This window comes from Vipera berus (genome assembly GCF_964194415.1).
Source record: "Vipera berus genome assembly, chromosome: 1".
NCBI lineage: Eukaryota > Metazoa > Chordata > Lepidosauria > Squamata > Viperidae > Vipera > Vipera berus.
Window position 1 is genome coordinate 353,378,425 of NC_138202.1, and position 12,665 is coordinate 353,391,089.

A 12,665-nucleotide genomic window follows, 5' to 3' on the forward strand; every position below is an offset into this window, starting at 1 on the left:
ATTTTTACCTCAATGAAATCGGCCCTTGCTGGCATGTATCCTGCCATATCTCGAGAAAGAAGGGAATCAAAGGTAGGCCGGGGAGGATCTTCAGATGCTAAAAAATAAAATAAAATAAAATAAAATGCATTGTTACAATTTCCAAAGCTTACTCAGAGTAAGTTAGTTCAGCAACTTCAACTCTCACGCCAGCTGGGGGGGGGGGTGGGGTTCTGGGAGTTGAAGTCCACAGGTCTTAAACTTGCCAAGGTTGAGAAGAACCGGCATAGAGGAAAACTATTTTTTTTAACAACAATTTGTTGTTGTTGTTAATCGTATGCTGATATTTCCTATAATTTATTTACAGCTTCAATTTCTACAGCTGCCCCTCCTGCAAACGATTCAGCTTGCCGTTAAAAGCAAACAATATAATCGATTAAACGACAGTGGTAAAAACACGGAGGAAAAAAACCCAGCCATTAAAAAAAGAAAAGCAGTCTGTAGCTGGTTCACACGGTGTCCCAGTTCAGTGACGGTGCCAAGAACCAGGTCTTTAAAGGTCTCTGGAGAAAACCGAGTCAGGCCACGTGGCTTTGGGGAAAAGCACACAAAACCACGCACCCTCTGAGCCGTGGAAAAACCTCTCTCCACCGAACCGGTCCCTGGTGCCCAAAAGGTTGGGGGCCTCTGATCTAGCAAACCCTATGGGGTTAGGCAGATATCCCTATCTGGAGAGGCAGCCTGGGAAATATCCAGTCCCTTTGTCAGGTAGAGCTTTATAGATAGCAACTAGAACCTTCCATGCTATCCGTAAGCCTAGTGGTTACCCGTGCAGCTGAACAAAAGAGATGTGACATTGGGTGTACTGCAAAGTGTCCATCACTATTTGCACTTGTGGCGTTTTGGACCAGCTGTAGCTTCTTTTTTTGGGAAAATTTTTTTATTAGTTTTTTATAGGGTTAAAAAGAGGGGTAATGGGATGGGAATTTGGGATAGGGTACAGGAAAGGTTGGGGGTGAGGTTTGGGGTTTCCCCCGATAACATTCAATATTTGGCAAACAGCATATTGTCTGGGTAAATATATATAAATAACAGTAGTAAAGCTAATAACAACAATGGTAGGTATAATAGATTATCATAAACAATACTACGTTTTCAATGTATAGTATTTTTCTTACTCAAATAAATTCAAAATTGCATATCACATTCCTTTCTCTCTAACTCGCTTATCTAGCCATTGATAAAATTTGATCCAAGTTCTATAGTAAACTGAAAGTTCTCTCTCTTTAATCTCTAAAGTTAATCGATCCATTTCGGCACAGTCCAGTATTTTCTTGATTAATACTTCTTCAGTTGGTAACGTTTCATTTTTCCAATATTGGGCATACATAATTCTCGCTGCTGTCAATACGTGCAACATTAAGTATCCATTCTCCATGTCATAGTTGGGGCCTATCATTCCTAACAGAAACAATTCTGGTTTAAATTCTATTTGGACCAGCTGTAGCTTCCGAGTGATGTTGAAGGCAGCCCAGTGAACTTTCCTTCTGCAGTTCTCCAAATGCGTTACAGGTAGTCCTTGACTTATGACCAGTTGGTTAGTGACTCTCAATGAAGGAAAATATGTGGGATGGCCATTTTGCACACACACGTAGCAGTGCCTGCCTGCCTCCCTTTCCGGGCCGCCAAATCAAAAAGGTTAATATGGCAGTGTGGGTCTCAGGTTGAGAACCACTGTGTTACAGATTTGTCTCTAATAAACTCGTGGCTGCCTTTAAAGCCTGAAGAAGAACGGGAAACTTTTCCATCTTTCATTGTGACTGGCACTTACCGTAAAATGGAATGGCTACGCTGTTGTGCTGTTTCTCCCCTGCCTGCTTCAGGTGTAATAATGAGGATGCGAACAGGGGGTTATTGATGAAATGTTTCATGTAATGCTTTTCACACTCTTCTTTCGTCTTTGTGCTCATCTGGTTGGCTACATCTTGCCTGTAAAGGGCCAAGAAACAGGACCAGTAACTTGCCTGGCTCATAAAATCTGTGATAACTGTAGAGATGAGCAAAAAAAATAATAATGTTGGGTTCAGAAAGGAAACGATTTGGAGAACTCTGGAAAGGTTGGTTTTCTTCTGGACCATGCTCAGAGTTCTCCGAGAGGTTGCACAGGCACAATCTAAAATAATAATCTGAACCACAGACATTGTCAACCTCTTACTTTAACTGGCAGCAAAGGCCTCGCTCAAACTGTGGACCGGAGTTCCAAGAATAAGCCCTCTGAAACCCAATAGCATCCATCAGGTGCCTGGGGTGGACCAATCTAGTCTAACAAATAGAAGGACTAGGGGTGACATGATGGCAGTCTTCCAATATTTGAGGGGCTGCCACAAAGAAGAGGGGGGTCAACCTAGTCAACTGAGCTGTGGTGGTGCAGCGGTTAAAGTGCAGTATTGCAGGCTAACTTTGCCCACTGTCAGGAGTTCATTCCCGACCAGCTCAAGGTTGACTCAGCCTTCCATCCTTCTGAGGTCAGTAAAATGAGAACCCAGATTGTTGGGGGACAATACATACTATGTTTCCCCGAAAATAAGACCCAACCGGAAAAGAAGCCCTAGCATTTTTCAGGACGTTCATAAGTCCCCCCCCCCGCAAAATAAGCCCCACTTAAGATTGGATGAATTTATTACCCTATTTCCCCGAATATAAGCCCTAACCAGAAAATAAGCCCTAATGGGGTCTTTTGGAGCAAACATTAATATAAGACTTGGTCTTATTTTGGGGGGAAACACGAGTAGATATTGCCTTACCGCTCAACTGCCACCCTGACCTCCATCTTATCAACTCTTGCCAGTTACGATTATAAAGGTAGTCCTCGATTTATCACCACAATTGAGCCCAAAATTTCTGTTGCTAAGCAAGACAGTTAAGCGAGATCTGCCTCAGTTTATGACCTTTCTTGCAACAGTCGTTAAGTGAATCTGGCTTCCCCGATGACTTTGTTTGTCAGAAGGTCGCAGAAGATGATCACGTGGCCCTAAGACGGTGCAACTGTCACAAATATGAGCCAGTTGCCAAGTGTCCAAATGTTGATCACGTGACCATGGAGATGCTGCAATGATCGTGTCAAAAATGGGTCACAGGTCACCTTTTTCAGTGAACAGTCACTAAGCAAATGGTCGTAAGTCAAGAACTACTTGTAATACCCTTGCCTTCTCTCTTTCCCCTGGTCCCACCCTTATGACCATTCTAATTGTACAGGCTTAGCAACCGTTCAAAGTTATCACATACCTGGAAAAAGGGAGTTATGACCCAGTTCAAAAATTTTGATGGTCAGCTCCTGCCCCCCTGCGGTCACATGACTACATTTTGGACACTTGGCAACATGGCTGCATTTACAGCCATTTGCAGATCCTGCGATCACATGACCACATTTTATGACGGTTCTGCTGAAAACCGGAAGTCGCTTGCGGTTTTTGGCAAAACCATAGCCATAGCAAACAGGTTTGCTTCTGCAAAAATGGTAACCAACCTGATTTACAAACGTTGTCACATACAACTACTAATCGGCAGCCCCATTGTGGTCATATGTCAAGGACTACCTGTACACCCACTGACACCTGGAAGATTCCCCCAGCCAGGTGCAACTGGTTAATCCTCAGAAACTCTCACCAATTTCCAAAGCCACAATCCATCACTGCTTCCAAAAGAGCCATTTCTTCTTGAGCGGTCCAGGTAGGATCAAGGACAGGGAAATTCGAGGTCTGCAGTGGGAAGCAAATATCAAAAGGAATCATTTGGATTTGCAATTGTGTAGGCTGATGAAATCCCATGAACCTTTCTGGAAAAGCCTCACAGACAGGAATTTTATTTGCATTTCCACTAAATATGGGTGTCAAAGTGGAAACAAAGAGAGAGAGAGAGAGAAAAGAGAGAGAAAGAATAAGAAAGGGAGAGAGAAAAAAAGAAGGGAAGAAAGAATAAGAAAGGGAGAAAGAAAAAGAGAGAAAAGAGAAAGAGAGAAAGGGAAAGAAAGAAAGAGAGAGAGAGGAGAAAGAGGGAGTAAGAGAAAAAGGGAAAGAGACAGAGAGACAGACAGAGCAATGAGACAGGTTTATTTCCTGGCAATAACTCCTTGAATTCCAAACTCTTTCAGGCAACTATTGGGTTGCTGTCGATTTCTTGTAGGCAAGAAATTGTATTTGGGGTTTTATTTCTGTAAGCAGCCCAGAGTCACCATAAGTGAATTGGGCAATCATATAAATTTTCTTAATAAATAAAAAAATAAACAGTTGTCATCTGATGTTGGAGTTCTATTTGCAGAAATATCCCACAAAGATCAACCCTGGAATTCAAAATATTACAACCCAGAGAAAAGAACTTTTAATCTATTTCACACATTTTCTCACAAATTTTATTTTTAAATGGAGAGATTAAGGAGTGCATGTTCAGTTGTGTGACAGGCCCTATGGTAGCCCAGATATAATATTTTCAAATGACGTCCAGTGCCACAGGTGACAAAAGATATTAAAAAATGGAAAACACATCATTTTAATGAGATGTCATGAAAACTTGTGACTTATCTACCTCACAAGGTTTTGATTCTTCACACACAAACAAGTATGCGTGTGATGTGTGTATTGTGCATGTAAGACCTTATTCTCTCTATATACACTTAGATACAGTTTAACAACTGTGTTGAATAGTGACCATTTACAAATATGAGAGTAATAAATAGTAATAAAAATCATTTTACAACCAATGTCTGCATTTACTGTACAACAAGAGCTCCAGTGGGAAACTGATTAAAGATCCGGTCAGTTTCAGGAATAATCTGTGATCCTGGGAGACTTCTAATCAAGTAATTAAGCTCACAGAGCTGAGTTTGTTAATTTGCCCATGGTAGAGCAATCTCCCATCCTGCCAGGGGGGGCAAAAAAGTGGAGGGGGAAAGGGGTCAGGCACAGAGCGCTCGGAGAGAGAACTTTATCTGAATTACAGGGGAATAGTTTCCTTATCTCTCTTTCTGTTCACTTAGCAACCATTTCAGTAAACAACCAAGTCTTCAGAACCAACTGCAGCTATTAAATCAGGACATCTCCCCCACACACCTATATGAAAAGGATTTTTTTTTTAATCTCATGCCTTTAATTTTATGGCTCTTAACTCTCCTCCTGCATTTAGATCAATGGTGCTTATCCCCAAAGGTCAAACAATCAGAGATAATGTATGTTCATAGTACTTTTAAAAACATTTAAAGAAATAACCATATCAAGATATAACATTGACTGAGGTTCTAGTGCAGGGGTCTTCAAACTTGGCCCTTTTATGACTTGTGGACTTCAACTCGCAGAATTCCTCAGCTGGCATGCCTGGCTGAGGAATTCTGGGAGTTGAAGTCCACAAGTCATAAAAGGGCCAAGTTTGAAGACCCCTGTTTTACAGGGTTTCTGAAATGCTGTCTAACAGAAGGAATTGGGTGGCTTCCTCTGACCTAAACTAGGCTGCTAAAATGAAGACAGACCAGGAAGATGGAATTTTGGTCCAGCTGTAGGGCTTAAAAATTTCTCAAAGATACCATGAAGTGTAATTCTCTGTTTTCTCCTGCCACTTCCTGCTCTACACAACCTTAAAAAAATTAACATGCAGGCATATACACAAATTAGAATATGAAGTGCAAAGTTCAATGCGCCTAAATGAAAGGTTTGAGTGATTTGCTTTGATATCTGATATAATTTTAAGATAATAAACCACAAGAGTACGAATACAAGTACAAGAGGCTAAACATACGAAGAACGGTTGCAGGAACTGGGTATGCCTAGTCTAGTGAAAAGAAGGACTGGGGTGACACGATGGCAGTGTTTCAATATTTGAGGGGCTGCCACAAAGAAGAGGGAGCCAATCTATTCTCCAAAGCAACCTTTGGATGGAAACTCATCAAGGAGAGAAGCAACCTAGAACTAAGGAGAAACTTCCTGACAGTTAGAACAATTAACCATGGAACAACCTGCCTCCAGAAGTGGGTGAACGCTCCAACACTGGAAGTTTTTAAGAAGAGACTGGACAGCCATTTGTTTGAAATGGTGTAGGGTTTCCTGCCTGAGCAGGAGGTTGGACTAGATGACCTCCAAGGTCCCTTCCAACTCTGTTATTCTGTTAAGTTTCTTTATACTCAATTTGGTTTTGAATTTGTTCCAGTGGGAATGGGTGGATTTCATTTTTGCTCATACCTGCAGGCATAGAGAATGATACCCATATTTGCCCATGGTGCCCCTAAAAAAAAATCCAATAATGAGCTTACAACGTCCATTGATGACTAACAGATTTAACATGCAGAACAGTTTCAAATGAACACTTTTGTCACCGAGGCAAACTGCTGCTTGCAGACTGACATTTTAGGAGTTTCAGCAGCACCCCACAGGAATTTTAACTAATTATGCCACACAAAGTAAACATCACTCAGGCTGTAATTATTGTTAGTTATGAAGCATTGTTATGAAATGTAACAAAGAATTTCTTGCTAATTTAGCTGTGGGCCAGCTAATCCTGGACGGAACATGGCAGGAGTGGTTAAAATAAAGCACGACTTGCTTTAGGAGTGTTAATGGATTGGAAAATGTTAATTGTTCTGCATGACAAATTATTAACAAAGGTATTTTCTGATTCAAACTCTATGTGAACAAAAGCATTACATAAATAACATTTCGTTCAGATTCTCCCAACTGGACACATCAACTGGGGGTTGTGGAAATTGGTTGAAATCAACATTATCTGGAGTTCACTCAGTTGGAAGAAAAAACAGGTTTATTACAGGTTTATTATCTTCTGAAACTGATGTGGACAACCTATATTTTCCCAGCTTTTTCTTGGTGGTTTTTGTTATTAAACTACTGAAATTCAGTTTCAAACTACCAAATTAAGAAGCATGTGGTTTTTTCCCCTCTGGAAAAACAAGGCACAGGAAATTAGTTGGAAGCTTCTGAGGTCCGTTTTATTTGAGAACCCTCCAAAAGAATTTTTGTTTTGTTAAATTTATTTGCCGCCTGTCTCACCATGGGGCTACCTTAAGTGGCTTACAACAATAAAAAGGAAGCAATGAAAAGAGTGTTCAGAGAACAAAAGATAATAGAACAATAAAAAGAACATAATGAGAATACATCAATATGATAACCAAAAAAGATGGAACAATGGAGAGCAGAGAACAGGGTGAAGGTGAGGGTAGAGTCTGCCAATAAGCCAGCAGCCATTTCCAGCTGATATTTATTTAACAAACAAATAAACAATAAGTACAAGTATTTTAAAAATTCCTTTCCCAAGTTTTTTGGTACTGACATTTTATTATTCCTATACTTACAGTGAGTGAAATAATCGTTTAAAAGGGTACCCCTAAACATAAAAGTTCCCTGCACCTGTATTGTTAGGACATATTCCATAAAGAAAGAGGCAGCTTGGTGTACAGGTTAAGATGCTGGCCTAAAAACCAAGAGACTATGAGTTCTAGTTCTGCCTTAGGCATGAAACCTGGCTGGGTGACTTTAAGCCAGGGGTCTTCAAACTTGGCCCTTTTATGCCTTGTGGACTTCACCTCCCAGAATTCCTCAGCCAGACACGCTGGCTGGGGAATTCTGAGAGTTGAAGTCCACAAGTCATAAAAGGGCCAAGTCTGAAGACCCCTGGCTTAAAGCAAGGGTCTCCAACCATGGCCACTTTAAGACTTGTGGACTTCAACTCCAAGAATTCCTCAGCCGGTAGCGCCTGGCTGAGGAATTCTGGGAGTTGAAGTCCACAAGTCATAAAAGGGCCAAGTTTGAATACCGCTGCTTTAAGCCGATTGCCAGGAGACTGTGAGTTCTAGTCCTGTCTTAGACATAAATGCCAGCTGGATGACTTCGGGCAAATCCCTTTCAGGCCAACTCACCTCACAGGGTTGCTGTTATGGGGAAAATAGGAGAAGGAAGGAGCATTAAGTATGAACCGCCTTCAGTTATTAATAAACGAATATAGGCAGAATAAAAATCTAATAAAAAAGATAGATGACAACAACTGAATAAAAGCAAGACAGATGAATTAGAACTGTACGTTTACCATTATTTCATAGGAGTGGTCATTTTGATGCTTCTTATATTCAAATCCTCTTGTGAAGCACTGGAAAACAAGGTTAATATTTGTATTCATTCTTGTTACAAGGAGTTTTGAGGAATCACAAAACACGGGCCCCCTGCCTCCCTTTCCCACCAGTACCATTTCATCACAAGCAAAAAGCGTTCTGTCACTGTTGTTATTTACAGAAACATTTCCAGCAAACATTTTCCTTTTGCTAGCATTGTTTCATAAAAACAGGCACCCAGAATAAAGCTTGGGGGAAGATGGGGGGGGGCAACCCCTGTCCCTTTCAAAACAGGTGAATATGATCAATGCCCCAAATTGACAAGGAGCCTCTTCTGGAAGAAAGAAAAGAATTCTTGTCTGTTCTAGCTTACTCAGTCCAACGATGGAACAAAATCAGCCCCAGTGGCCAAGATATTGTCCTTGCGTTCTCTTCTCTCTCCTTGTAAATATAATTTACCTGCAAGCATAGCAAAAAAGGAGGTGGGCCGCATTCTGCACATTTGATGTACGGCTCTGCAAGGTGAGAGGAACATCCTCGGCATGGTGGCTTGTCAAAAGGGTCGTCTGTGAAAGAGCAAAACTAATATGTATTTTAAAAATAAACAACGGGCTTTTTAGCAAATTTCTTCCTTCTGTATCGGCAGAACATTGGGTGCGTACACATTTGAAACCTGGATGCTGACTAAGGATCAATCATCATTATAAGAAATACAGCCAAAGTTCTACAATCTCTTATTTCATAATCATACATACTCAGAATTTAATATACAGGTAGTCTTTGAATAACAACAACAACTGGAAGGGACCTTGGAGGTCATCTAGTCCAACCCCCTGCTCGGGCAGGAAACCTTCTACCATTTCAGACATGTGGCTATCCAGTCTCTTCTTAAAAACTTCCAGTGTTGGAGCATTCACAGCATCTCTGTTTAGTGACAGTTTGAAGTTACAATGGCACTGAAAAAAGTGGGTTACAACTGTTGCTCACACTTACAAACAACACAGCATTCCCCAGTCACGTGATGAAAATCTAGATGCTCGGCAACTGGCATGCATTCAGGATAATTGCAGTGTCCTGGGGTCACATGATCCCCATTTGTGATCTTTCCAGCCAGCTTTTGATAAGCAAAGGGCACCGAGGGAAGCTGGATTCGCTTTATAGCTGTGTGATTCACTTAACTACAGTGATTTGCTTAAAAAATGTGGCAAAAAAGGTCATAAAATTGGGCACGACTCACAGAACAACCCCCCCTTGCTTAGCGATGTGAATTCTGGTCCCAAATGTGATTGTGAGTTGAGGACGGGCTGTATCAATTATGCATGTTTCACCCATTCAACTGGGTGGAGAAAATCCATTTGCTTGTGAGTGCAGAGTGACATTCAACAAAGTGATCTCATGATTTCTTTACCAAGCAAGGAAGAACAAGTCTGCTAGCACCTTAATTGTTATCCGATTTATCACGGTAGATAGTATCGTGGACAAGCACTGTGACCGTGGGTGAAGTTTCCACTTGGACAGGCTAGTAGTCTATGTTTATAAATACCAAAAGCGGAAATAAAACCACAAAGAAATCCAAGCTATGTGTTGTTGTTTTTTTACAATTCAGTGAAGGGATCCTTCAGGACGGCAGTCATGAATGGCAACTATTGTGTTGATTGGCACATGTAACAAGACAAGAAACCTTTGCCCTTAGTCATGGCCAGATAGAATTCTCTCTTACAAACTTGACACAGGATACTCCCTTTAAAATTCCTCTGTTAGAAAATGGCAACTTTCCGAGAAGCAGAAATTCTGGAAAGGAGAAGGACATTTTGTTCCCCCTGCCAGCCTAACAGTCCTAACCCTCTTAATCCTTGCTTTGACTCGCCCTTGTGTCTGCTCCTAGCCCTGGAAGGGAACATTGATAAACAGTGGATCTGTTTGTCAACCAAGAATCTTTACTGCCATCTAGAGGTTGGCTTGAAACTTAACATGAAGAATACCAAGATCATGGCATCCGGCCCTCTCAATTCCTGGCAAACAGATGGGGAAGAAATGGAGGTAGTGACAGATGGTTGCCAAGTGCCCAAATTCTGATCACATGACAATAGGAATGCTGCAAAAGTCATAAGTGTGAGGACCAGTCACAAGTCACTTTTTTCAGCACCATCATAACTTCAAAGGTTGCTAAAGAAATTAAATCGAGGACCATCTCTAAAGGTTAAACTTCCTATTATAATTCTGATAAAAATGGGGACTCTCTGGTAGTTATTTATGGATCGCTTATTTGAATCAACATGCTATTTAAAAATGCACTCCATCTTTAGATACATGTTTAAATAAACTTCATTTCCACTCCATATTATTTACAATAATGTTCTATATGCCACTTTATAAAATGGAGCTGGGTTTGATAAAGCTTAAGAACAACCCTCCTTATGTTGCTACTGGGATTAATGTTTGTAGTATTTCCAGCTGGCATGCCTTTGGTTTATACTGTAATAAAATATTTTTAGTTGTTTTTAACATGCCATAATACTCTTGGCTTATTTTGCTACAAAAGATTAATTGCACTATTTAAGAGATTCATTCATATATTTTCTTTCAGTTTTAAGGCATTTTTTTTTAAAGTAAGAATTTTCAAGTTACTTCTAAGTCGTCCAATCTTGGCAACTTTCAGGCTTGTGGACATCAACTCCCAGAACACCCCTATTCTAAGTTGTCTGACTTTTGCCTTTTTTCACAGAAAGCAGAAGAGCAGATCTACCTCAGTGGTGTATAAAAAAGTTGGCAAATGCCTTTGAACCACAAAACTATAAAACTGGAAGAGACAACTGTCTGAAATCTGCTGTATAATTATTCCATTATTAAGAGGAGGCTATACAGCCTCTTAAAACTTCCAGAGACAGTGAACTCACAAGCTCCACTATTAGGATTATTCCATAACGTAAGAACATCTTGCCTCATAAATGAAGCATGTTCTGCCTTCACCAACCCAGAGTCTAATGCTAAATTTAATTTATTTTACAAAGGTTAAATAACATTCTTCCTTCTAAAAAATGTTTTTTTTTTGCAATTCCAGAGTTAACATTACTTACTGCTAAATGAAGCCAGGTGATCCATGAACCTTTCTAAGATGCAATGGTAATTGCCTTCTTTTGAATGACGCTCTATGGATATTCAGCCACTGCAAAAAGAGGGGGAAAAACACATCTAGCAATTTTTAAGCACTGAGAAGTTTCCCGAGTTCATCTCCATTAGATTCAGGTGAAACAAGCTCTACCTCTGACCCTATAAATCCTAATTTTTCTAAAGTGAATCATTGTGTAGTATGATGGGTAACTTTCTGTAGTTTCAAAAACAAATAGGATTCAAGGGAACTGCCTGCACAGAGTAAAAAGGAATTCATTTTACCGGTTAGCAAGTGGATTAATTTGAGTACAGGCAATCCTTACTTAATGACCACTCATTTAGCAACGGTTTAAACTTATTATGGTGCCGAGTGATACTTTTCACCTGTACTTGTAGCTGCAGTTACTGCAGCATCTCCATGGTCACATGATCCAGGCACTGGGCAAAGGTCTCACAGTTACAACACTGCAGCATCCTGCAGTCACATGATCTCCATTTGCAGCCTCTGTTGCTGGCTTCTAGGCAAGCAAAGTCAATGAGGAAGATGGCAGAAGATCACAAATGGCTTAACCATGGTGCAGAAGTTCCTTAATGACACCCATCGGAAATGCCAGAACTGCTGTCATTTAGTCGCCTGGTCATGTGATGTTACACTTTACATCTGTGTCACTCAGTGACATAAGAACTGTAATTCGGACAAGAATTTAAGTGAGGAGTACCTGTACTTTGATGGAATCAACAAAATGTATGGAGAAATTTTAAGATGTGTATATTTATTTATTTATTTATTTATTTGATTTATATACCGCCTTTCTCCTGAAGGACTCAGGGCGGTGTACAGGGCAATAAAATAAGAATACATTAGTTAAATAATTTTAAAACCCAAATCCATCAGGCCAGGCTGGCTTGTTCGAATAGATAAGTTTTTAGATCACGCCGGAAGGAGCGGAGGTCGGGGGCCATCCGGAGTTCAGCTGGTAAGTGGTTCCAAAGGATTGGTGCACCCACCGAGAATGCTCTCCCCCTGGGGGTCACCAGCCCACATTCTCTGACCGGTGGTACCCTGAGGAGGCCCTCTCTGTGGGAACGTACAGGACGGAGGGACGTTGACGCCGGCAGTAGGTGCTCCCGTAGGTAATCCGGACCCATGCCATGTAGGGCTTTGTATGTCATCACCAGCACCTTGAATTTCACTCGGAAGGCAACTGGAAGCCAGTGCAGCTCACAGAGCAGAGGTGTAATATGGGAGTATCGGGAGACCCCCAAAAGAACTCGTGCAGCTGCACTCTGTACCAGCTGAAGCTTCCGAGTGGTTCTCAAGGGCAGCCCCATGTAAAGAGCATTGCAGTAGTCTAGACGAGAGGTCACAAGTGCATGGGTGACTGTACGCAAGGAATCCAGGTCCAGATAGGGTCGCAACTGGCGCACCAGACGAACCTGGGCGAAGGCCCCTCTAGTCACAGCTCCTATATGA

The 12,665-nt window shown here is 41.2% G+C and overlaps 1 protein-coding gene across 3 annotated transcripts in view; it reads right to left on the reverse strand.

Annotated features, from left to right (window-relative positions):
- Window positions 1-12,665, reverse strand: part of TADA2A (transcriptional adaptor 2A) — a 57,177-nt gene that overhangs the window by 41,433 nt on the left and 3,079 nt on the right. For all 3 annotated transcript variants that reach the window (XM_081346607.1, XM_081346606.1, XM_081346608.1), the window contains exons 2-7: window positions 11,158-11,246; window positions 8,540-8,646; window positions 8,059-8,118; window positions 3,646-3,737; window positions 1,811-1,968; window positions 9-97 (exon numbers count right to left, since the gene is read on the reverse strand). In XM_081346607.1, coding sequence (XP_081202733.1) covers window positions 9-97; window positions 1,811-1,968; window positions 3,646-3,737; window positions 8,059-8,118; window positions 8,540-8,646; window positions 11,158-11,182 — 531 coding nt within the window. In that variant the 5' untranslated portion in view covers window positions 11,183-11,246. The remainder of the gene's footprint in view (window positions 1-8; window positions 98-1,810; window positions 1,969-3,645; window positions 3,738-8,058; window positions 8,119-8,539; window positions 8,647-11,157; window positions 11,247-12,665) is intronic.